This window comes from Furipterus horrens, unplaced genomic scaffold (genome assembly GCF_987537825.1).
Source record: "Furipterus horrens unplaced genomic scaffold, mFurHor1.1.pri manual_scaffold_5, whole genome shotgun sequence".
NCBI lineage: Eukaryota > Metazoa > Chordata > Mammalia > Chiroptera > Furipteridae > Furipterus > Furipterus horrens.
In genome coordinates, this window is record NW_028327175.1 from 167,504,706 (window position 1) to 167,531,846 (window position 27,141).

General features: G+C 39.0%; 1 protein-coding gene across 2 annotated transcripts in view; it reads right to left on the reverse strand.

Moving 5' to 3' along the window:
* The window catches only part of POLR3A (RNA polymerase III subunit A), a 45,800-nt gene extending 22,465 nt beyond the window's left edge, over positions 1-23,335 (reverse strand). For both annotated transcript variants that reach the window (XM_090278279.1, XM_090278278.1), the window contains exons 1-15: positions 23,160-23,335; positions 20,299-20,434; positions 19,890-20,027; positions 19,275-19,446; positions 18,858-19,012; positions 15,036-15,275; positions 14,751-14,913; positions 14,429-14,565; positions 11,246-11,349; positions 10,695-10,836; positions 7,670-7,810; positions 4,274-4,343; positions 3,731-3,858; positions 3,449-3,587; positions 1,914-2,078 (exon numbers count right to left, since the gene is read on the reverse strand). In XM_090278279.1, the coding sequence (XP_090134405.1) occupies positions 1,914-2,078; positions 3,449-3,587; positions 3,731-3,858; positions 4,274-4,343; positions 7,670-7,810; positions 10,695-10,836; positions 11,246-11,349; positions 14,429-14,565; positions 14,751-14,913; positions 15,036-15,275; positions 18,858-19,012; positions 19,275-19,446; positions 19,890-20,027; positions 20,299-20,434; positions 23,160-23,203 (2,074 nt within the window). In that variant the 5' untranslated portion in view covers positions 23,204-23,335. The remainder of the gene's footprint in view (positions 1-1,913; positions 2,079-3,448; positions 3,588-3,730; positions 3,859-4,273; positions 4,344-7,669; positions 7,811-10,694; positions 10,837-11,245; positions 11,350-14,428; positions 14,566-14,750; positions 14,914-15,035; positions 15,276-18,857; positions 19,013-19,274; positions 19,447-19,889; positions 20,028-20,298; positions 20,435-23,159) is intronic.
* Between the last annotated feature and the right edge of the window lie 3,806 nt (positions 23,336-27,141).

The window sequence follows — 27,141 nt, forward strand, 5'->3', positions numbered from 1 at the left end:
AGGAACTGAGAAAGCCAGCCATGGAAAGTGAGCCATCAAACTTCTGGTTCTAAGACAGCATCACAGGGGCCAAGATTCTGCCCTACACTCCCAAGTCCTGGTTTCTCTTTTCAGAAATCATTCCAAAACACAGAGAATAAGAAACAAATGTAAACTCCACCTTGATGGAAGTATGCAACATCAATAATATGAACTCAAATATATGTAGAAAGTGAGCAGATGAAAGGTGGGAAATATGATGCCTAAAAGTTGCTATGGAATTGAGGACCAATGGAAAGGCTCAGAAACTAGATCACCAGGTTCTGCAGATGCTAGAGATAGTGTATGTGCTGGAAACAGAGAAACCCAGTGTAAAGTCTGCATAAAATACAGGTCCAGGCCCTTACCCCTGTAGGAGATGAGAGCTTACTACCTCAAAAATGGAAGTAGAGAGACTATGGATTGGGGGAGTAGGTGAAGACAGATGGGGATGACTGAAAATCAGGCACTGAGGGAAAGCCTTCTTATTCCATGACTAAGATTCCTTAGCTTCTTTCCCCGTCCAGCTCCCAGAATCCTGGCAGCCAGATCTCTACCCTTGGGAAGGAGGTTGAGGCTGAAAGATGTCTGTGGAGGAGAACATTGCTAATAGGGGTATTAGGTAGGTCCTCACTCAAAAAGCTGGTTTCAAGCTCAATTAAGAAACCCAGAGGTCCATTAGCCAATCAGCTATTTCCAATCAGTGTTTTAGTGCCTTACTCATAATATATGAATAACAGTCAGGGAACAAGATTATTTGAGGAAAAGTCTTTACCATGAAAGACAGAAGACAACAAACACACAGAAAAAAAGAAACTAGAAGACTATTCAGGAAGCAAGTAAAATAAAACTGAGTAATATTCTCTCAGAGTGACAGAAAAGATGTATCTGGGGAGCAAGAACAAGAAGCCTTAAAAAAAAGGAAAAGGAAGAAATGAAGTACCCATGGACAAGAACGGTAGGTAGAAATTAAATATATAATATTAAAAAAAAAAAAAAAAAAAAAAAGCACAGGGAAAAGAAGATAATCAGAATCAATCCTGGAGCTCTAGTAGGCAATTAACGGAAATTCCAAAACAAAAGAACAAAGGAAATGAAGAAGAGAAAATTATCAGAAAAATTACAAAAGAAAATTTCCAGAACTGAAAGACACATAGTTGCAGATTAAGAGTTTACAGTGTGCTCAGCACAATGAATGATAAAACACTCATGTCAAAGACGTACCACTGTGAACTTTCAGAATGCCAAAAACAAAGAGGATTCTTAAAGCTTCCAGAATAAAAAGACAATTCAAATACAAAAACTTGGGAATTAGAATGGAAATACACTTTAATAACAACCCTGAAAGCTAGACTAGAGCAGAGCAATAACTTCAGAATTCTGAGGGAAAATAATTTTCAATTGAAAACTTTACTTCCAGCCAAATAATCAAGTGTAAGAGTAGACTAAAGATGTTTCTGAGCAGCAAAAATTGCTTGACCCATGGTATGCTCAAAACAAGAGCAAAAAGAAATAGAACAGTGCAGAATAATAGGAAATACTAAGCACCTGGTAGGGCTGAACCATGCAAGGCCTGAAGGGCTAGTTAGAGTGCATAAGAGCCTTGGAAGCAGTCCACTAAAGGCCCTTCATGGAACACAACCCTATCTGGTAGGCAACAGGGAGCCACTAGAGATTTTGAGAAGAGATTGAAAAGCATATTCAAATCTGCAGCCAAATCAATCAGTATCACATTAATTTCATGAAGAAAAGCATAAATGTTTAGCTTGGAATAGTACCCTTTTCTGTGTGTGTGTATGTGAGTGAGATGGGAGGAGGAGCATGAAATAACAGCAGAAGAAATCCCTAAAACCCCAACAAACAGAGCAATAAGACAGGGATGCTGAGGTACTCACAGAGGTAGACAGGAGCCAGCCTGGCGAGCCGTGACATGGCATCAGCAGCTTCATTTTGCCCCCAGTCTCGCAGCAAAATGTAGAAAATATTGTTCTTAGATCCTGATCCCAGTGTTCCTTTGTCCATGCTACCACTCATCAACTCACTGTTCTGGATAGTGACGTCTGGAAGGATAATAATGATTATACATTTAAGCAAACAATATGCTTTGCCTCATTCTAAAAAGAATTTGAGGTAGCTGAGAAAACTTGTTCCCATATTGAAAATTAAAGCAAAAAGAAGTTCTCCTTCAATTTTTCTTTGGCGGGGGGTGGCGGGCAGAGGGGGGAATCTAGCGGCTTTAGAAAAGCACGAAAGGCCCAGTTAGTTACCTTACAGTCCTAACTCCGAAATGGACTAGTTGACCCTCTTTCCCTTCATCTGTGAACTGTTACTAACAATATCAGGCACTTGCCATCTTTATGTCATGGGGATATTTTGGGCATCAGTGAAATCATGTACAGCGAAGTGCTTTGTAACCGAAGTGTAAAGCCCTATGTTATTCACCTAACATATTGAAAACTAACAGTGGCACCATCATGAAGGGACTATTCAACAAAAAAAATGAAATTCTTATCTAGAAAGAAACAAAACACAATTTAAAACCACAAACCAAAATATTGAAAACAACCAGGCAGTATATTTTCAAAGGAATGGTTATAAACTTGAGAAAAATCAATGCTCTTTAAACATTTCATCTTCATAGCAAGATAGCAGAAACCCTGGCCTTCAGAGAGACTCTATATTTTAGTTCTTTAGTACAGAGTCCTAGAGAGCCACTTCTTGTCACAACGCCTTGCTAGCAAAGCCCATTCTTGTTCGCAGTCTGGGATGAACTAAGGAGCTCAGGCCAGTAAGTCAATGCTGGCTCAATGGCCTTGGTCTGTGGAACATACTTTGGGTTGAATTAGCCTAGATGACTCAGTTGGCTTGCACCTAAATACTGTTACACCTGATCTTCATGTTGTCAGAAAATTCACTGACCAGGTGAGGTAGGTAAAAACAATTAAGTCTTTTTTGTTATACTTTTTAGTCATACTTTTAGTCAATGAACACATTTTTGGACATAAAATAATAAATTATATGGTTTAAGTAATGAGACCCTTGATAATGGGAAAAAAATAATCCAAAAAACAAAAAAGGCAGAATAAAGGAAATTGCATTAAGTGACAGAAATTAAACCAATGTCACCCCAATAAATTTAATTAAAAAAAAAACAAAACGAAAACCACACACACAATGAAAATAAAGACAGAAACTAGTCACTTAAGACACATGTGAAGTCTAATCATTAGATCACTTGTCTACAGGATCTCTACCCTTGAGAGAAATGGAAAATCACATTTGAGATTAGAAACACCAGCTACATTTCCCTGAAGAACGAACATCCTGCCTAAGGCCTTAGAGAAACACCAAATTTGCTCTCTAGGTGAATGTAAGTTATTGGTCACTTGCTTTTCTGACCCTCTTCCCTTTTCCTGTTGCTTTAACTCACAGGAATCATTGACACAGAGATCTTCTCCTTTGCCACAGTACTGCTTGCCCTTGGTTCGAAGGTTGGCCCTCACCGGGCTGTCATCACTAGGTCTGAGGATGACACTGAAGATCTGCTTTCCCGTCCACAGGGTGACAGGCTGAAAGAGGGAAGGAAGCCAGAACATTAACCGGCCAAGCCTGGTCTCAACCACTTTTCACACTAATAAGGCAAGACTACATCCATATGGGCATTTGGGGATGGATGGAAGGACGGACACACACACACAGTTCCTGCACAAACCTTTAATATCGTAGGAGGTGGGAGGCGAACTTTAATTTTCTCATCCTTACCAACCAATATTGAAGCAATGATTTGGCAAGCCTTGGCTCGGTCAAAGAAAGTGTCCTTAAGAGTGAGGAGATAGGCACCTAAAAGTGTTAAAAAAAACACACACACAAAAGGAACAAAACTGTGAGGAAATCATATTTCAATTTTAAAATAAATATGCACGGTTACTAAAAAAGTGACAAAACATATAACTGCTTATTGGCTCTCTTCTCCAACTAGAATCTAAGCTCCACAAGTAGAAGGACTTTAATTTACTGCTATATCCCCAGTGCTGAAAAAGAGGTCTGGTCTACTGTAGTTCAATAACGCTTGTTGATTCAGAGAATAATCAACCAATACAAAAACATCTCAAGTAGGTTCAGTTAAAACTTAGTAAACAAACAACAGAATTGAATACAGGCAATTAAATAGCTTTTCAAGTTTTCACATAAAACCACGGTGATTGAGAATCACTGTGTTCCACAGTCTCCTTTCAAGTGAATTTCACAAACCCACCTGTTAGAAAATCTTGAATAGCAGCAATTAGTGGTTCTCCATTCCTTGGCGTTACAAGATTTGCTTTAGTCTGAAGGAGAAATGAATACAGTAAGTCATTCTTGGAGGTATGATGCACTCCAAAGATCTGCACAGCAAGGCTGAGAAATGGAAACCAAAGGCCTTAATCTCAGCTTTAGACTAATTTCCAGTTCCTTTATTTGTCGAGGGGAGAGAAGAAATACCAGCAAGAAAAACCCCAGAGGTTCTTACCAGCATTAAATAAAATACTGAGTGAAGTTGTTTTGGATTCCTGTGAAGAACTCTACCACCCAAAACTTTACTGTTATTAATAAATGCACTTCTCAAAAAAAAAAATTCACTTCTATGAATGAACAGTGTTGTTATCTTTGAAGTTAAATCAATTCTACAATTCTCCACGATGATAGCAGAACCGTTCAATTTCTCTTAAGACATTAAGTTCTAACAACAAACAATTCAACAACAGAATTTAACTAAAATTTAGTAAGTGCCACACTGGGCAGAAAAGGATGCTCGCTGTTCAACGCAAGGTTGTGTGTGTTGCAGTGCATCTGCTCAGCTCTTGATGTGAAGGTGCTCACGTGCACCTGTGGGCATTCTGGGTCGCCTCATGCAGAGCAAAAGGCCTTCCAAGGACAGACCTGTTTCTGCCTTCTTCTGAACCACTACCCAGAGCAGTGACCCTTCTACTGGGCAGGAGACAGCTGTTCACTTCTGGGTCAGAGCATTTCTCTGGGGTGGGAACAGAGTGTGTGAGACTGAGATGTGCATATTTTTGAAAAGTTTTCTGGGCAATCTGGGCTACATTCAAGCTAGAGTCCACCCTGGTGCACTGAGACAGGACTGCTGAATTGGTGCAGTACATACTTTTCTCACATAAAATTGACGTTTGTCTAGACAATAACTATGGATTCTCCCAACCCATCATCCTCGAGGTCTATGTTTTATTGTTTTCATTTTTAACCAATGAAATATATTGTTATAACAAAATGGATGTATGATAGCAAATTCAATGGCAAAGTCTACCTGGCTGTAGGCTTATAGTTATCATCACTGGTAACACTCTAAACATTAATTTTTAATTACAGAAATAATATATATCCATTACAGAAGAAAATCTAAAAATATAGACCATAAAAAAACCAAAACCCTCAATGTGTTGAACTGCCAAGCAAAAAGTACTGTTTTAAGGTATTGCTATATAACCCTTCCAACTTTTTGCTGTAAACCTTTTTACAAACATATAAACATCTATTTACCAAACAACTATGTATACAACTATGTCATCATTTTTAAGAGCCACAAAGGATTTCATTGCATGGCTGTGACATAATTAACTATACTGATTTCTTATCGGTGGACACTGCCTATGTTCTATTATTGTAAATTTGCAACTCTGATTATTTCCACTGGAGAGCTTACTAGAAATGAGTGCATCCTTTGATTATAGGAGTGCAGAACAAGAACTCACTCATGGTCATCCATCCTCCATCAACCACCCACCCACCAACTATCCTATCCTGTCTTACCATCTGCCAGTTCCCAACACAGCACTCATCACCACTGCTATAGCTATGGAAGCTTCAGAGAAAGCAGGCGAGATCTCGTTTCTCCAAGTGTGATGTCCCACAGGACCTTTGCACCTCCTGTTCTTCTGCCTGAATTTTTTCTTTCGCTAACAATCCCACTACTCATTCTCTCACTTCTTTCAGAACTTGGCTCAAACGTTACCTTTCTAGTGGTCCTCCCAGACTATAAAACGTAAAAAAGAACCCCTTTCATTCTCTTTCTTCCTTATCCTGCTTGAATCTTTTCTGCCGAGCACTTATAACCACCTAACATGTATTTTATATTTGTTTATTCTCCATCTCTCCCCACTTGAATAGAAATAAAATCAAGAATCTGACTTTCTTATTCACTGCTATGTTCCTTGAAGAGTGCTTGGCACACAGTAGCACTCAATAAGCATCAACTAAGTTTAAAAGGCCAAGGAGTATAAAGGAATAATTCAAAAGAAGATTCTAAATGCACAAAGATGGCCCTTGAGGGATTAATTCTCTAAGTAAAACAAGAAAAACACCTTAAATTTTCAACAACAGAAGGTAGATGAATCTTAATGTGCTAACTTGGTGAAATACTACAAAGCTGTTATAATAAATCATGAAGACTCTACAGCAAATGGAGTATTTATAATATGTTAAGCAGAAGAAAAAGGAAAACGAAGGCTATTTAAACCATGACAACAGCCATCTAAATTTATGGATAAGGAACAAACTAATTAAAGAGGTGGAGATAAAGAAAGCTGTAATGTATGGAAACTTTACCTTATTTAAGTAACTTCCATTATTATGCTAGAATGTTTGAATAAATAAGAATCAATGTTTTAAAAAGTTGAAGATCTATTTTAGCACATAAATTTCTTAGAATTATTAAATTCTCCAAAATATAGTTTAAACGTGTATTTACAATACATGATATATTAAATACTTCATTAATCAGAAAAGATATGTCAACTCCTGCCATGAAGAACTCTGGCAAGAGCCATGAATACAGCCCCCTCCTTCCCATCCCCACTAAATCCCCATGGACTTTAACTGCCTTTACTTTAGAATTGACATTAACACCATAACCCAAAATAGATTTGAAACATCCTATCAGAAATGGTAGTGTTTTTGGAGGAAGGAACTCTTACAACCGGAAGACACATCAGTTTATAATTTAGAAAACTAGAATACTGTAAAAAGAAAGACCTAAGTTCTAAAAACTCAACAGGTTGGGGCCATTAAGTTTAGGAGAGAAGAGCCCTGCATAGCAGGTACTACACACCATTGTGCTATGGCTGGGTTCAGGAGCAGTACATACTGTACAACAGTTAGAGCCCAACCACAAGCTCCTCAAGAACAGACATCTGCCTCTCTCATCACTAAACAACTCTAGCATCTAATGGCACTCTTTACCAGTTAATAAAATAAAAGTCATTATAAAAATGACTATGTTTAGTGTGCTCTTTAGTAGACAAAAAAGCATGTAATACACTTGGGGAAGGTTTCCAGTCAGAATGTTCAATAAAATGTATTGGCGTTTTAAGAATCTTTTAACTACTGGAAAATCTATTTACACAGAACATCTTTTCCCATGATACCCCACAGTTAATTTATTGCTACATTCTTGCCTCATCTTTTTATAACTGGTACTCAATGTATACATTTTCTCTCAGGAATCCACATTATAGGTCAGAAAATATCAACTCCCCCAATAAGCACCTATTACAGACACTAAGTCACTTATATATACTATAGGGTGTTTTCCAACAGGGCATGATCCCCTTTCTCTCCTTTTATGGAGCTATAAACTGGGCTGTACCATCCTACATACCCCCATTAGAACAAGAGCCTCTGCTTTAGCTTCTTCTGTTTGAGGAAGATGAAGATTCATTTCATCACCATCAAAATCTGCATTGTAGGGTGTACACACACACTCATTAAATCTGAAGGTTCGGTGGGGCTTGACCCTGGCCTGTGGAACACAAAACAAGAGAAGGACTTAGTCATTTATCCAAAAGCCCCTTAATTTCAAAACATTAAAAAAATGGTTTTCTGGAAAACTGGGAAATTTAGACCAAGGAAATAAATTTCTAGTATGTTCTGTCAAGTGATGTACGTCATTTATAGTCATTCATCAATGCCAATGCAGTGAACTTGTTTTAATATTGTGAGGCAAACACCCAACACTGGAGACATGTGAAGGGGCTCCCCCTAGCCAATGACATCACAGTTTAATATTAAAAAGATTGATTGTAGAAGCTGATTAAAACCCACTGACTATTGGTGGTCAAAAAGTATGTTTGTTTTTTTCCACATGACTCTACTAACGCTTAGCTGTCTTTAAATTCATTCAAAACAATTTTGTTACACTGTATTGTGTACATTAAAAAAAAAAGGAACACTTATCAAAACTGGTACATTTTTGTGTAGCTATTTTAATATTAAAGATGGAAGAAGACACGCATTTTCACCATATGCTTTATTACTTCAGGAAAGGTAAAAATGCAACTGAAATGCAAAAAAGATTTGTGCAGTGTATGGAGAAGGTGCTATGACTGATCAAATGTGTCAAAAGTGGTTTGCAAAGTTTTGTGCTGTAAATTTCTTGCTGGACAATGCTCCATGGTCAGGTAGACCAGTTTAAGTTGATAGTGATCAAATGCAGACACTAACTGAACACAATCAATGTTATACCATGTGGGAAATAGCTGACATACTCAAAATATCCAAATCAATAAAGTATTGGTGAACATGAAAAACATGTCTTTTATTTTGTCAAAAAAACTAAATGGACTTTTTGGCTGACCCAATACATAAAAACCCATGAGTTTATAATGACATTAAAGAAAGAGAAAGCCAAAACAAATAAAGAACATAAAAAAATGGAGTTGGAAGTAACAGAACACCAACTTTCTTTTTCTTTTCATTTTTTATTTATCCATTTTTAGAGAGAGGAGAAGGGAGGGAGAAACAGAGGGAGAGAATCAGCAATGTGTGGTTGCCTCTCATGCACCCTCAACTGGGGACCTGACCCGCAACCCAGGCATGTGCCCTGACAGGGAATTGAACCAGCAAACCTTTGGTTCGCAGGCCTGCGCTCAATCCACTAAGCCACACCAGACAGGGCCAGAACACCAACTTTTTACTTCCCAAACTGACAATAAAGGAAAAAGAATTAGGTATTTAGGCTGCCTTTCCTTTATGAATTGTATTCGTAGGTAAGCAAATAGCCCTAGTTTTTCAGTACAAGAATCCTATGTACTAAATGTAGAAGAAATGATAAATTAGAGATTCATCATTTTGCAGTCCTAATGAAATAATGTAGGCAATGATCATAAATGGATGAAACTATTAGAAAAAAGGTCGATAAGGAAGGAACCTTTCAAAGAAAACATCAGGTGAATCCCTAACCTTTTTAGTATAGGAGTGGACATTCAAGAATAACACGTGCCTCTTCAAATAAGCCCTCTTGGAAGTAGCTGGCACCACCTAGTTATTCTTGTCAAAAAATTGAACCTGAATACGACTTGAGAGCTAATTTCCAGCTTACAGGAATAAAAGGAAGAATGAAGAAACACTTAACACGATACAAATACAAACTAAGAACACAGGATGTTCTTGAAGACAACCTGCTTTTTTCAACAATGAAATTAAAATTCTTAACAAGGAGGGAAGACTGTTCTAGATCAATAGAAATTTAAGATATGTATCAACTAAATTTAATGTGTAGATTTTGCATCCTGATTCAAACAAATTAGCTGCAAAAAGATTTTTGAGACTCTTGGGGAAATCTGACTGTGGACTGAGTACTAGAAACTACCAAAGAATGACTCTTCTTTTTGTGAGGTGTGATAATGGCACTGCGATTATTATATGTCTTACTGAAGTAAACTGAATGCACATGGAAAAAAGGACACGGCATCTGGGTTTATCAAAGAAAAGAGGAAGACATAATACAAGTGAGGCAAAATCAAGAAAATTATTGAATAAAGAGGATGGGAATATGTGAGTTCATCATAGTATACTTTCTATTTTTGTGTATATTTGAAAATACTCAAATAAATTAAAAAAATGCTCCAAAGCCACGCAGAAGCTTCTAGAAAAAGGCAGCTTCTATTTCCCCCCATAGATCCTATAATCATACCCTCTAATCATAAACTGCTGCTTTGGTATCCACCATTAGATAAAAAGACCGATGTAATGTGTTCACAAAACTATTGAAAAACTGAGTCTACTTTAAAAGCCTGCTTAAACATTGGTTACAAATGCTCATGGATTTAATGGTTCTAAAGATAAGAGAATTGATGAATATTTAACAAATACAAATTGCATCTCATTTCCATTTTAAATTTCCATAAAAAAGAACTGTTGCAAAGCTAAATAACCAAAAATAAAAGTAAAAATAAAATAAAATAAAGTTATATATACATATATATATATGGTTTAGGGTCTTAGTTGGAAGACTACTGCAGAGAAAAATCTTTTAAGCATTTTAGTTGCTTAGTTAATATGTTAAGTTAAATCAAAAGTCAATTTTCTGCCTATCTATTTTACGCAAGTTTGTGCACACATATACGCGTACGTTTTTGTTTGCAAGTGAAGTCATGCTCCTCACTTCCACATTAATATTCAATTAGTCCCTCTGTTTTACTGTGTACGAATATTACATTATAAATATTAAAAATGCTAAAGAGGAGCTTGAAATTTAAGTTTTACTCAAATTAAAAAGTGAAAGGAAAATCAAAAGTTATGAAAATCTGAGATTACTGGCAATTTTAACTTTAGAATTCTGGAATTTAGCAATGCACACATAATTTCCAGCCCACAGAAAACAAAACCAGAAATCTCATACTCACCAGATGTGCCATAATGCTCAATTTGTGCAGTGAGGGCTGCCGATTGAATAGCACCACATCCCCATCTATGAGGTGTCTCTCTACAATGTCACCATACTTGAGCTCCTGAGCCATCTTTTCCCTATTTCCGTATTTCAAAAACCTTAACATACAATAATAAACATGATGTGTGAAAATAAAGTTCCCCCATCAAGTTTCTCCCTCTTTATGTCAGGATTAAATCTCTAATGATTTCATTGACTCTAAGGTGCCTCCAGAGGCCATCAATTAAATTATGACAGACTGATTGGAAGATATAGCTTAATTTATCATTTATACCAATATGTTTTGTGCACTAGATGCTAAGGAACAAACTAACACTTCATGTATATACAGTCGTCAAACAGGGTAAATGGTATACTTACGCCCACTCCAATTTAAATACATATTTTCCACATGTTAAAACATGTCCCAAAAACTATACTCTGGAATGTATTCTATGCCTGAGTATGGCAACAGTGAACATGGTCATGAGAAGATAGTTACATCTAACTCGATTGGGAAAGCATTACCTTTTCATCTGCATATGTCTTTGCTGAATGAAATTGGCTCCTGGGTGAACTTCGGGTCCATTTTGAACCAGTTTCCTCAAAAAGTTGATGTTTGCTTTGTTTACCTGCAAGACCACAATGAGATACTATTAGATTATACTTCTTATACTTCTACCAGCGTGTAGTTCTAGGACCCTGTTGCCGAGGGTCTTGGGTGTAGACAGTGGATTGGCACAAGGAGCCTAGCTTCCAGTCTGCACTTGGTCACTCACTCACTGGATGACGTGGCCAAGTCCTTCAATAAATGGGCTGATCTACAGGGGCATTCAGCACATGTGTGATCCTAAAAACCTGTAGGAACTTTACCTGTAATAATTCACCATGGGCTTCTAAGGTTTAATTCTGTGACACAAGCACCAGATGTCCTGGTCTGCATTGTAGTGTCCTATAACTTCTTGGACAACAGTCTCCTGGAATACCATCTCAATGAAGGAAACTCTAGAACATTAGTAACTCAACTGAGGACACTTTATACAAGTTTTACCAGAACAATCTATGATCTGGGCTAATTATGAATTTCAAGGGCAAAGACAATTAGTAACCTCCAGTTATTAGGCCTTCTATAACTCAGTTAAAAAAGTACCGACTTCCAGTCAAGATAGAGGCATAAACATGCTTTGCCTTCTCGTGCAACCACAGAAAGAATTACAACTAGACCTCAAAACAAGTAACAGAACTGTCAGAAAATTGAGCTGTGTGGAAGTCTGACAACCAAGGATTTAAAGAAGCTACATTCATCCAGATGGGTAGGAGGGGAGGAGAGGCACAGAGAGGTGGCGGCAGCGGAATGAGCAGTCCCATGTTCATGTGGGACTAAATAAAAACAAAGATAAGCAATCTATCAGATGAAGAGTTCAAAACACTGGTAATCAGGATGCTCAAAGAACTCATTGAGTATAGCAACAAAATAAAAAAGACCCAGGAAGAAATGAAGGTTACACTAAGTGAAATAAAGAAAAATCTATAGGGAACCAAGAATGCAATGGATTAACTCAAGAATCAAATCAGTGACTTGGAACATGAGGAAGACAAAAACATTCAATCAGAAAATCTAGAAGAAAAAATAATCCAAAAATACAAGGATAGGCTAAGGAGCCTCTGGGACAACTTCAAACATACCAACATTCTAATTATAGCGGTACTGAGAGGAGACAAGAGCAAGAAATTGATAACTTATTTGAAAAAAAAAAGAAAGACAAATTCCCTAATTTGGTGAAGGAAATATACATGCCAAGTCCAGGAAGCACAGAGAATCTCAAACAAATTGGGCCCAACGAGGACCACATCAAGACACATCCTAATTAAAATGCCAAAGGTTAAAGATAAAGAGAGAATCTTAAAAGCAGCAAGGGAAAAGAAGAGTTAGCTATAAAGGGGTACCTATATGACTATCAACTGATTTCTCAAAAGAAACTTCGCAGACAAGAAGGGACTGGCAAGAAGTCTTCAAAGTGATGAAAAGCAAGGACCTACCACCAAGATTACTCTATCCAGCAAAGCAATCATTTGGAATGGAAGGGCAGAGAAAGTGCTTCCCAGACAAGGGAAAGCTAAAGGAGTTCATCATCACCAAGCCACTATTATATGAAATGTTAAAGGTACTTACTTAAGAAAAAGCTCAAAACTATGAACATTAAAATGGCAACAAATTCACAACTATCAACAACTGATCTAAAAACTAAGCAGAACATAGGTGGTGGCTGATCCTGACCTACACCACCTGGGAAACCCCAGAGCCTACTTACTCAGTGGACAGCTACAGACCACATCAGAGCACCACCAACCTGCTCTGGCACAGCTGATCCTCCGTGGAGGGTGGAGGGCAGTGATCAGTGGTCACATCCAGTCCTTGCAGCTGACTGGCCTGAGTAAATCCCTCCCATAGACCTGACAGCAGCAAACAAGAGGAGGGTGTACTCATCCCTACACTGAGGGCGCATCTTGAGTACCCAGACTGGGTGATAGGGAAGGCTGTGCCACTGGACCCTACTGGCCATGTTACCAAGGTAGGGAGTCATAGCGGCTCTACCTAACACACAGAAACAAACACAGGGAGGCTGCCAAATGAGACAAAGAAACATGGCATAAATGAAAGAAGAGATCAAAACTCCAGAAAAAGAACTTAAAATGTAAATGAGCAATCTATCAGATGCAGATTCAAAACACTGCGTTATAAGGATACTCAAGGAACTCAGTGAGTACTTCAACAGCATAAAAAACAACCAGGCAGAAATGAAGGATATACTAATGGAAATGAACAATATACAGAGATTCAACAATAGAGTGGATAAAGGTGAGAATCAAAACAATGATATGAAACACAAGGAAACAAAACACAGCCAAGCAAAACAACAAGTTGTTGTTCAAAAACTAAAGGAGTTTATCAAACCATTATTATTATATGAAATGTTAAAGGGACTTATTTAAGAAAAATATCAAAACTATGAATAATAAAATGCCAATAAACAGATACGTATCAACACTTGAATCTGAAAAACTAAACACAATTGAATCTGAAAAACTAAACAAACGAGGAAACAGAGTCAGAATCCTGGGTTAAGAAGGGGTTGTGATGGTTGCCAGATGGGAGAGGGATGTGGGGGAATGGGTGAAGAGGTGGGATTAAGAAGTAAAATTGGTAGTCACAGAATAGTCATGGGGATGTAAAGTACAGCAGAGGAAATGGAGAAGCCAAAGAACTTATACACATGACCCAAAGGCTGAACAAAGATTTGGGGATTGCCTGAGGGGAATGTGGGGTGCTGGGAGGGAGGCAAAGGGGGGAAAATTGGGAAAACTGTAATAGCACAATCAACAAAATATTTTAAAAAATAAAATATAAGGTATGAAGCAACATAGAAAGATGTCAAAGATGGTATTACTTGGGAAAAAAGTTGCAGAACAGTATATTTAATGTATCTATTGAGTACATACACTATTATGGTTGTATATGCTGTAGATATTACATATGGTGATATGTGTATAAAACATGAAACAAACTGGAAAGATAAGCTTACTAACATACACCACACTGTGGGTTGGTGAGTCACTGGGGATTTCCCACTGTTTGTTGTTTGGAATCTTAAAATATAATGTAAAAAACTGGATTCAAAACAAAGAATCTAGTAGCTGAATGGTACTTACTTTCTCAGGAAAAGTTAGAATTTTGGCCACGTGAACTGGCACAGCTACCTCATCAATTCGGAGGTTGGGGTCAGGTGAGATGACCGTTCTGCCAGAAAAATCCACTCTCTTTCCTGAGAGATTGCCTCTAAATCGACCTAAAAAATAAAAATGTGTCATACGTGTCCATGGCACAAGGTGTGCCATTTGGGGGTAATATGAGCAGTCAGAGGAAAGTCTGTGATCTCCAATTGGATAAGCTAGACATGCACTCAAAAACAAACAAACAAACAAACAAACACAGGCAGCAGACTGTCTCCTGCACAGTTTGTTGGCAACATACCTTGTTTTCCCTTCAGGCGCTGGACAAAGCCCCTGGTCCATTTCTTGGGTGCCATGTTAAGGGGAATGCCTGAGAGCTCACTGTTGATGTAGAGAGCACACTGGAGCTGCAAGAAGTCCCAGTCTTCCATGATCATCTGGGTCTTAGCTCCTGATATCCGATGCTAAAAATGAGCAAAGTATGAACAGAAACAAGCCTCGTCAATTTGACTTTCTTTATCGCAAGTGTCTGCATAGATATACTCTAAAACTTAGGGCTTGCAAATGCTAATGGGGAAGCACTGACCTTTTTAATGACATCATTTAGGAAAATGATTTCTGTCAATTTCATTGTCAGATCATCTTCATTGGTGCCAGACTTCAAATCGCTCACAACAGAGGGCCTGATACATAAGGGGGGCACTAAAAGTCTCGTGAGAATCAAATCGGAAGGCTTTCCAGCGTCTGGGTTCATCAGAAGAAGAGGGACATCTTCAGCTGGGATTTGCTTAAATAAATTCAGAACTACTAAGGGATTCAAGTTTTCCTGTGGGAAGGAAAGGGATATGTTAATTTCCCATAGCGTGGGCAAGGCTTACTCTCCATGCTCTCTACCTACTCACCACTTAGAAGTGGAGGTGACGACAAAGACATCTGTTAATATGCTACGTTGTGAGAGCTCTTAAAATATGCATGCCTTTTATTCCAATTATTTAAACCAATACCTCCACTTCTCAAAATGATTCCAAAGGGTATGATTTTATTTTATTTTTTTAAACTTATTTATTTTTAGAGAGAGAGAAAGAGAGAAACATTGATATGATTGAAAAAGGTTGCCTCTCGCATGCCCCCTGGGGACCTGGCCTGCAACCCAGGAATGTGCCCTGACTAGGAATTGAACCAGTGACCTTTCAGTTTGCAGGTCGGCACTCAATCCATTGAACCACACCAGCTAGGGCCCAAAGGGTATGATTTTAAAAATTAACGCAAAGTTTCAGCTACAAGGATGTTCACAAAACTGTTCTGAATAGTGAAGTTGGTAATAGCTTGACAGGTTACTAGACAGAATCACGAGATGCCCATATATCGAAAACTATGAAGCCATTAAAAAAAAAAAAAAGACACTGTGGAAATGTAGCTATTGCCATGAAAGGTGTTCACAAAATACTGGTAAATGAAATAAGTGTGTGTACAATATGATCTCATTTAAGGTGTACATCTATATAGAAAAGAGGAAATGAAAGTTTACCAAGATTTTAATACAGTGCTGTCTTTTGGCGAGTGGAATTGTATTTTTACATTTAAATTTTCTGAAGTAAATTTATATTGATCTGCATTAACTTCATTTAATAGAACTGCTATCCTGTAAGAACTTACTCATAAGAACTAGGCAAATTATCAAATATATTCAAAGATCAAAGTAAGAATGATCAGCTTGTGTCTTACTGATGCTTATTAGCTTTTCTTGGGATCAAAGATTGTGTGACTGAGAATATATGCCACAAGCAGAACTTCCTATGTATAACTTAAAAAAAAAAAAAGACATGATCAACTTCCTCTGCAATAGCTTCATTTTAACTACCTCAAAGACATCTCCACTTGAATAATCATTGCTGCCCCTCCCAGTTTTCAGAATTGTCTCCCTGATGGCCACACTCAGGTGCCCACTCGCCTCTGATCACTTCCTCTCACATGCGTCTCTCCAAGGGCTGGCCACCAATTCCTGTCCATTCTTACTGTGCACAGTGGCTCTGGCCTCTGATTCCACTATCACTACTCAGGTTCAGGGTTGGTTTTCTAATTTTTTTTTTCAATTCGAAGCATAATTTATACACAGTAAATTGCACAAGTCTTAAGTAGATTTTTAAACCTTTACATGTATACACTTGTATACATATATATCATCATTCAGATCAAGATATACAGTATTTCCACCTCTTCAAAAAGTACCCTGATGCTCCTTTTCGAGTCAGTACCAAGCCCTCATCCCAGGGGCAACGGATCTCCTGATATCTATTACCACAGTTCAGTCCAGCCTGTTCTTGAACTTGATCTAAATGGAATCCTACACTATGTACTCTTGTATATAACTTCTTTCTTTCAGGATTCTGAGATTCAGCCAAGTTGTGTGTCAGGAGCTCATTTCTTTCACTGCAGGATATTCAATTGCGTGGATCTGTGACAATTTGTTTATTCTCCTATTGACAGGCATCTGAGATGTTTCCAATTTTGGCTTCTACTAATAAAGCTGCAATAAACACTTTTGTACAAATATTTTTGTGGACATACACACTCATTTCTTTTCAGTATATCCCTAAAGGTAAAATTGCTAGAGCATATGGTATGTGTGGGTTTAACTGCCAAACTGATGTTCAGAGTGGCAGTAACATTTTACACTTCCACTATCAATATACTAGTGACAGTTGCTACAAATCCTTCCCTACACTTTTTTTTTTAACATTTTAATTTTTTAGGAGGGCAAGTGTGTAGTTTTAATTAGCTTTCCCTGATGACCAATAACATTGAGCAACTTTTCTTTATTTATTGGTCATTTGAATATATCCTTTTATGAAGTGCCAATTGAAGTCTTGCTCCTACCTTTTAACATCAGCGTAAAAACTGTTTCCTAAGTTCTGGCTGTGAGAGTGCTCCGTCAGATTTATGAATTATGTTTCACAGTGGTCTTTTGAAGAGCAGCCAGGTTCTTCTAAAACCCCACCACTTATTCATCATGTCCCTTCCATGTTCAAAACCTTTGAGGGCTCCACACTCTCCAGAGCAGGATGCCCTCTATCAAGCGGTCTCCTTGTTTGTTTTGGGCCTGCATGCCAATGACCTTGGCAAGAATTCTTGCTCTATCACTCAATGCCATCTCAGGCAATGCTGTCTTATAAAGTTGTTGTGAGGATTAAACACAGGGTGGGGCAAAAGGAGGATTATAGTTGTTTGTATGGAAAATAATACAACAATTAATAAATAATATGAGAATACAGTATTCTCTCACTTATCGCTGGTATTACGTTCCAGACGCCCCCCGCGTGTATTCTACATGCTTAAACCTACGTAACTTTAACAACATACATATATAGTACTGCAAAATCCCACGATATAGCAAAAAGTCCACGATAAATAATTAAATATAATATTTGAAAAAATCCTGCGATACAGTGAGGCCACTATAAGTGAACCATGATACAGCGAGTGACTACTATATAAACTTTTTTGCATATTCACAACTGTACACCTCCTTCTTCCCCACCCTGTATGAGGTAATCTAGCTAAAGAACTTGGAACAATGCCTGAGCATAACAGTAGTCATTAAATATGAGGTGCTTTTATTTATATCACTCTGGTCTTTCCAACAGAGCCTCAGCTTCACAATGAGCCAAGACACGGTCACCTGGACATTCGGAGCTCACTGCCCTGGACTTCCTAAACCCTACTGACATTGAAGAACCAACTCAAACAACCCCTTTCCTCACAGTCCTGCCTAACCAAGTCCAATGTGAAATTTCCCTCCTAAGTTCCCACTGAACCTACTGTCCTTGCCATTCCTGTGACAGTCTCCACTGCGGCTTATCATATTAGTTATCTTTTCACAGATTAGTGGCTACTGACAACCTAAAGTGTGGAATCTTTGAGAGCAGACGCAGTGCCTGATGCTCCCCCACAGATCTGATAAGAGTCTGATACTCAGTAGCCACTCAACTAATTTGTTAGTTTCATATAGTATTCTAGACAGTCCTATGTGAATTAATCAAACTCAGAGCAAGATAAAAACAAGACACTTCATAAAATTCTGTTGGTTAAGTTTGTGCGATTTAAAGTAATGAAAATTACCTATAATTACTTATGTCTCATTATTCAAGTAAGAAACAGGATCTTTCAGTTTACACAGCTATAGTTCTACAATCAAAATGTAACACGTTATCTGGACAGTTGAAAATTTGTTAGTTACAATACCAGTCCACATTAAACTGAGTGCTAAAATATTGTCACATGAAGTAGTCCTGGGCATCTAACTTAACTGAATTTCTTATTAGGGAATAAGTGTATATGTCAGAATGTGTGTGTAAGTCCTAGGGGAGTGCAGAGGCAGGAAGAGGGCAGGCACGCATAACAGGCTCACCTGTGCCCTCCCCAGCAGGGGCTCCACTTCTTTGTTATGTTCGATGGCGGTTTCGAAAGACTGAAGGAAATTTGATACCATAGGATCTACCACCTTTTTGTTGGTCTTGTATTTCTCATGAATTATCTTCAGTAATCCACATTTCTTTACAGTACCTATAAGAATTTATTTACCAAGGTTAAATAAGTTAGGTTCTTGGTTAGGCTGACCAGAGGTTGCAGCCTGGTTAATGAAGTTACTGAAATTACTATAGCAATGAAGATGAGAGATGAATTTCCCAACAATGCATCAGTCACTAGGGTCTAAAGCCTAATTTGTAAGAAAAAAGTTGACTTGGACACATAGTATAAAAACTAATAAGCAAAACAGAAGAGAATTAATGGAAGGGTATATTGCTAATCCTTTCATTCTGCTCACCATTAAAAGCGCCACAGTGATGGCAGATGTTTTTCTTTCGGCATTTATCAGAGATTTTCTTCTTCAGTCCTCGCTTCTGGAGGTAGGTCAGGCCGGGCCTCTTCAGATAATCCAGAAACTGCTTCTTCTCCTCCTGGGACAGCATGATGTGGCAGCAGGTTTTGCAGACCATCTTTTGAAAAGTAAACAAAACAGATAAAAGGATAAGAGGATAAAAAGTCTTATCTTTCTAAAATGGCTCCCTACCCCTTGCCCAAAACACTTAACTGAGTGACCACATGCACTTATCTACATGAAGATCTGCATGGAGAGGCAGCCTATGTTCATGAGAATGCTAGCCACAGTCATAGCGGGCTGGTAATTTTTTTTACTTTGTGCTGTTCTGTATTACTTGAATTATTTTATTATTAACTTTTACAATATATACCTACCACCTACTAAAGGAAATTCAAGGATTAAAAAATTCTTAAGAAATTTAACTTACTGAAAATAAAATATTATGAAAATTTTTCCCTAGATGTGTCTCCCACCACTCATAATTCCTAAGCTCACTCCTATGTCCCTAATTGATAATTCCCAAGTTCATACTCGGGATACGACTACATAAATGCTTACCTGTAAGATGCCTATAACTGCTCTGAAGTACCCCACATGAAAACATGGCAGTTCCAAGTCAATGTATCCGTAGTGGCCCAGACAGTCAGCCAAATTTTTACCACAAGTTTCACAAGGACGGTCCTTCTCACTTGTACCCTTTGGATAAAAGCACACCCAATAATCAATAGAGCCTACTGGACAGCAAAGTGGGTACTTACAGGTGGCCAAGTGACTCAGAATCAGAATCATCTGGGAAGCTAAAGTGCATTCCCATTCAACTAACTGAATACTGGAGTTGCAGTCCCTGAGATGTGCAGGGGAATAGGGTGGATGGGAAGAAGCCCTTGTTTCTACCAATCTGGTAAGTCATCAGTTTCATCAGCAAGTCAGAACAACACATGGGACCAGGAAGTGGCAGGGGTCTTACCATCCTGTGGTCAAGCACCCCATACAATAAGGGGGCATGGTTGTTGTCCTGGCTGTACAGGTTCTTACTCACAACCTGGATGTGCGCCTGCTGGCGCATCTCCTCCGGTGACTTCATTCCAAAACAGATGTGGCTTCTGAAATGGAAAGAAACAGGAGAGCAATTACATCAAAACCACTTACCCAAAATGGACATTACATATGAGACTCACCATAACCAACCATATCCTTCCAACTCTCTATAGGCTGTGCTCCCCCATTATTGTATATTCAAACCTCTCCCATTTTTCCTTGGGAAGCACCCCTTCATCCTGCTGGAATAGTTCCTAGTTTACCAAATGAAATGGTGCTCACCATGGTCACCAAGTCCACCTGTTTGTTGCTAAATCTAATTTTCATTTAACCTAGCTGTAGCATTAGCAGGCAATGCCTCCCTCTCCCCTTATATTGAAATACTGTTCTTATCATGGCTTTCGTGATACCATATACTCAGTTTTCTTCCGTTCTCTGGCTGCTGCTTTTGTGGTCTCTTTGTCTACTGCCATCCTTTAAATATTGGCATCTCTCCCTGCCTAAGGTTATAAACCCCATTCTCTTTTCTTTTCATTCTACGCATTTCTCCTGAGTAATCGTGTGACCTGAATACATGTTGATGTTTGTTTAATCTCAGATCTGTAGGCCAGCTACTGCTTCTATTCAGCTGGAGACCATGTAGAGACTTCTTCTGGGCAGCTACACTTGGATATCCCATAGGCACCTCAAATTTGATACATGTAAAACAGGACCCAATACTTTCTCACCCAAATCTGTTGCTTCATTCATTTTCCCCCCAAATTGGAGATGTGCCAAGCACCATCCTGAGGAGCCGAGAATACAGATTAGATAAGATAGACAAGGTCCCTGTCAACATAGAGCTCACAGTTCAGGGTGGGCAAGATGAATATTAAACTGATACACAAAACTGAATAAATACAGAGAATTAAAACGATGTGATGGGTTAGAGAGAGTCTGAGGAGCCTACTTTTAAGTTGTGTGGTCAGACAGCCTCTCTGTAAAATTGACATCTTTTAATTTAAAAGTATTCTTTTCTGGTTTTATTTATTTATTTTTAGAGAGAGGTTAAGGAAGGGAGATAGAGAGGGAGAGAAACATCACTGTGTGGTTGCCTCTCGCATGCCCCCAACTGGTGACCTGGTCTGTAACCCAGGCACGTGCCCTGACCTGGAATCAAACTGGTGACTTTCGGTTCGCAGGCCTGCACTCAATGCGCTGAGTCACAATGGCCACGCTAAAATGGACTTTTAAGTTGAATTTTGAATAGGAAGGAACCAGCAACAAGATGATCCATTGGCTGAGAACTTGAAATAGGAGTATAAATATGGCAAGGGTCCTAGGACTGGAAAAGCTTGGCATTTTCAAGGAACCAAATGAAAGCTGTGCACAGAAAGCTAACCATAAAAGATAGTCAGTGAGGTGTGAGGGGCCAGGCCCTGTGGCTTGTGAGCTGAAGTAGGGAATTTAAATGTTAGTGCAATGGAAAGCTGCTAAAAGATTTTAAAGTGAAGTGTCAGGGATATAACTTGCATCTTAACAGAGTCTCTTGGGTTGCTTTGTGAGAAGAGATTACATCTGAATACAGGCAGGGGTTGGGGAGGGTGTTAAGAGGCCAGGGTAGATTTGGAGAGACAGCCTGGGAGGATTCATCGGGGTAAGGTACAGGTTCCCCGTTCTACTGAGTGGCAATCACCATGCAGCTGCCCAAGCAAGAAATTCTGTGTGTCAATCTCATTTCTTCCTTACTTCCTTACCAATTTTATACCCTAAATCCCTTTAGAATGACTTTTTCTCCAAAGACTACTACTTCAGTGCAGGCCATCATCATCCCCTGCCTGGATCCCTGCAGTGGCTTCCAAGGTCTGTCTCCCTCTTACTCTGTCCCTCTTGAATCAAGAGATCTTTCAGAACTCTTATCAAGCCACTTCCTTGCTTAATTAAAACACTACAAAGGTTCACTGACTGCTTGCCAGCTAATTCCGCAACACAGCTTAAACTCTACTTCCTTCTCATCACCCACCCCGTCTCCCTCCAGTATGCTTCGTGAAGAAGGCTGTTTAGTCTGTTTCCTTCTGCCTGAAACCGTTTCCCCTTCGGTGCTCTCAGAAGCCCCTATGCCTACCCGTTTTTGCACTTGCCACAGCCAACCTTGAGTTGTCGACCTCCTTTAACTAGACTAGGCTGTAAGGTCTTAATTCATGTCGCAGTCTAAGGCCTATGACTGGCCCTAGCACACAGGACCTTCCTCAGTAAGTACGTGCTGCCAGAGTGAGAGATTTTCATTTTTCTACAGGGCTCTAAGGAGAGGCCATGGCCTAATGAATAAGCTCTGCAGGAGAAGGCCCAGAATAGTAGCCTCACTTCTGAGACTGCTATCCACCGCCGGCGGTACAGTCTTCTACCCGACAAGTCTATCCTTTTGATTAGCAATACTGCCTCCCTGTCATGTGCTCTACAGCAAAACCAGGTTTAGACAGTCCCTGCCTCAGAATGCTCCTCACGCTGCAGTGGAGAAATATTTGTGTCAAGAAAGGGATTCTAGTTCGACTTCGGGGAAACTCGAGATTCGGCCCATGGTGTACGCATCACCAAGGCTCACATCCTGCCCAAGCCCAGGGACCACCACGGCCTGCAATCCCCTGGGCGCTGAAATATATTCTCTCTGATCTCTGCCCACACCTTTGCTGATTCCCGGCCCGCCCCTTCCAATTGGCCCTAACCTCAAACCCTTAGAAAACCGGGACCCCTGACCTCGGACCCCTCTGCCCCTCATTTCTCCGCTCTCTGGACGGTCTTGCTCCACCTTACATTTTCTTGGCCACATCCGTCTCCCGGAACTGCTCCTTCACCATGGTGACGGCTGCCGGGGTACCTCCTCGAGACTTGAAGAGTTGGATTAGAAAAACGACGCTCCGCACACCTCCGCGGAGGGCTTCTAGACTTATTACTGATACAGTCACGGCATCCTCTCGGCCACCGTTAAGCGCCCCACGTGGCCACTTCCGCTTCCGCTACTCGCCGGCGCACTGTCAAGAGAGGCATCAGGAAGGCCGATTTTTTAGTTCTATCTACGCTGCCATCTTGCGGAACTTCCTTGAAACTGCAGCGGGGCCAGCCCTGTATTTTCAAAATCCTATTTCTGCTTCATTTCTCCAGGTCATCTGACACCTGCAGAGAAACTACAACCCAATTACCTCAGGACTTTTAGGCAACCAGAGCCAAAAATTGATAAACATGGAAAATAGTCATTATCAACATTAATCCCGTCTCAATTAAAGCCTCTAATTGTTTAAGGGCAATTGGAGGCTAAAATGAATCCTTCCAAGGAACAGAGGGCACCATCTGGACGACCAACAAAAGAAATAAACAGGGCAGAAAACATGGCCATGCATGCTCCTTTAGTTCACAAAGTTATTTTGAAAAAGAAAATAAACTCATATTCTTGATTACAAAAGCATGTGCTGAAAATGTCAGTTTAGAGTGAAAAGTGAGCCATGATGAGTTAGGGAAACAAGATGAGGGGAAAACAGGAAGGCAATATCATGCATGTATCGAAATAAATTGCTTGTTTACAGTCTGTGACAACCTGTGGAAGGTGATCCTAATTTGACATCTTTGTGCATGAGACGAGCAAGGAAACCACACCACCATAGGGACTCACTGCTACAGAACCTGAAATATCTTTACTAATTGTGAGAAACTAAACAGAACCCAACAAAGTGGATCGACAACCTTAGAATTTTATAAAGAGATGCTATCTAATTTTCAGACTCCATGAATTCCCGCTAGTAAAATGTCACAGACAAAAAGCAAAGCGAACTGGATTTTCCTAACCTATTTCAGCAATTAATCATTTACTATATCTCTGGAGTAATGTTTACTATAACAAGATTTTATGAGTGACTGGAGGTTAAGAGCAAAGGTTCTTAAACTATAAGGGCTCCAAGTTCTGTGACTTTGGGAAAGTTATTTAACATTACGGTGTCTTAGTTATTTATCCATCTATAAAAGGGTTAAATAATAGGTTTCCTATTTCTTAGAGTTGGTGGGAAGGTTAAATGGCATAATGAAGGTAAAAGTAATTAGAATGTAACAGGTACATGCAATCACTCAATGAATATTAACTATTCTTATTGTTCTGAAGCATACAGAAAAGCTACCTCAAAGCCTGCATCCTGGTCTCCCAGTCCGCACTAACATTTGGGAAGTTCTTTCCTAATGTTCTCTTTGCACATGAACACATATTCTTTATCTTTACATGTTTCTTCCGCTTTTAAAAACTAAATTTCTGGATCAAGCAAGTACTCATTAAAAGTTCACCTTTTGTAACAACTAACATTTGCACAAAAAGGTAAAAAATTATTCAATTTTAGTCAAATCATCAGAGTCTCAGAAAAATACTAATTAGCAAAAGATCAAAACAGTTTCTGCATTTAAAATAGCAAAGGTTTTGAGTCAGGATTTCTGTAGTTTCCTTAGTTGTAAAATGAGGAGGCTGATCAGTAGGGACTCCTACCATGTTTTCCAGCTTTACCAATTTCTAACTCAGCTGGAGGTAATTTTTTCTTTTTATTTATTTCATTTTTTAATTTTATTTTGCAGTTACACTTGATATTCAATATTATTTTATATTTGTTTCAAGTGTACAGTATAGTGGTTAACAATGATTAATTATATAATTTGTAAAGTGATCCCCCTGCACTGGGAAACACAATTTTCGTTGAGTTAGATCTGACACTTGTTTTTGACTAACCTTTGGCATCTGAATCCAAAAATGACCCCAGTTTTTCTCTAGCACGTCAACTTTTCAAGGTACAGGATACCCTCCTTTTGTCCCAAAACTCACACAAAATGTACATACAAAGGAAAATAAAGAAAAAAATTACCTGAATATACGGTTTACTTAGAGTTATTTTACTCATATAAAGGCTATATATTGTTACTGTAAGTCAAATTGTGTACAAATAGTAAAGTTCTGCTACCAAACATACATATTAAGGTATTTTATCTTTTCAAACAACAGGCTAGGAAATGCCAAAATGAGATACTTGAAACAGTCTCCTTCAGTTGGCAAAGCTTTCACAAATTGCTTCATGAGACCCAGTTTTATGTGCAGAGGTGGGAATATAATGTTCTTTCTGTCAACAAGTGGCTCATGAGAATGTTTGGATCACCGGGTTTGAGGTCAGATCTTGGAGGCCAATTCGACTGCACCCAGTGTTTCTCACGAGCTCTGCTGTCCCCTACACACAGAAAACGAATACTTGGTGTATCCGTATTGCTGACCAAGAAGGAAGCAGACCATTTTAAGGTCAACACAGATGATCAAATTGTGCTCGTGATATTGCAACAGATCAATGACTCTTTGTCTTCATATTCTTCACAAAAACAAACCGAATGGCCAATTGGGACTGCACCAGATAAATTGCCATTGTGGAGGAGGACACACTTCAAGCTCCGCTTTGAGCTATTGATGAACAGTCACCATTCAGTTGCATTACAGATTGGAATTCCCAATTCCTCCATTAAACCATGTATGTTATGGCAATACACAAAGCCACCGTCACTTCTAAAGTACTGCAGAAATGCACTTTCTCTTGATCGGAAGTAGGATACCTTCGCTCCTTTTTCAAGCAAGTTTTCCTCGTGCAGTCTTGCTGCTAGGAGTTCTGAAGCCTTTTTGGATAGTCCCAAATCTCGTGCCAAATCATTCAACTCATGCTGATCAAATCCCTTATGAACTGAGTCATCTTCAATTTCAAAATCTTCATTGTTGCTGTCACTTAGTTCTTTACCATACTCCTGTTTTTCGAAAGAGGGTAGTTCAATGAAAACTGGCACTGGGATTTCAGCTGATTGAGGCACTGGGCGTATAGCTGATGGTAGACTAGGATACTCTATTTTACAATTATTTTTCTTGTTCTATCCTGACGTTTTCACTATACAAAAGTAACAGTCGCTTGAATGATCTCTGGGCTCTCGCCAAACCATAGGTTTGGCAATTTATTACATGTTCCCTTCGTCCATGTCCATAAGCTATCAATACACTGCTTGCACACCTTGTGAGGGGCCCAAGACTTATCTTGACCACCAAGTTTTACTTTGAAATATGCAAAATAGGCTTGCCTGACAAACGCACTGATGTTTGCCCTTTGACTGGGAATGGTGAAATTGCCACAGATATAACAAATCAGGGTTGTTTAGGCACTTAAAATGAGAAATAGCAGAGACAGACATGATCTGAAGGAAAGGAAATAAGTATGTATGTGAATAAAATTATAAATTCTGCTAACTCCTTGTATACAGACAAGAACTCGGACTACACTTTGGAATACGATTCACTACATAGAGCGGCACACAACCTCTCACCACACTATCTCATGTGTAATTGAATAGCCTAGATAAGTGTGAACCTGCCGCTGGTCTCCAAGGTTCTCCCCCAGCCCTCCCCACTCCAGGTAAGTTTGCTCTCAGCCAATAGGAGTGGTCACATTAAAATAAGCTGTACAGAAAAAACTTGGCGTGATAGAGGAAAACTAACAGTAGTTTTGAAATCAGCATGCCTATTTAAGTCTAAAACAATGAAAAATCGAATTCAACAGGAATTATGTTAAAAATTATTCCCCTGTGTAATTCAAGTATCTACCTGGCACCATACATACTTATTACACTCTTATTGACTATTTTCTACATGCTGAACTTTATCATCCCTGTGAATATTTTGTAACTAATTCCTTCACCTTTATTAGGAATCCTCCCAATCCCCTCCCTCTGGCAATCTCCAGTTTGC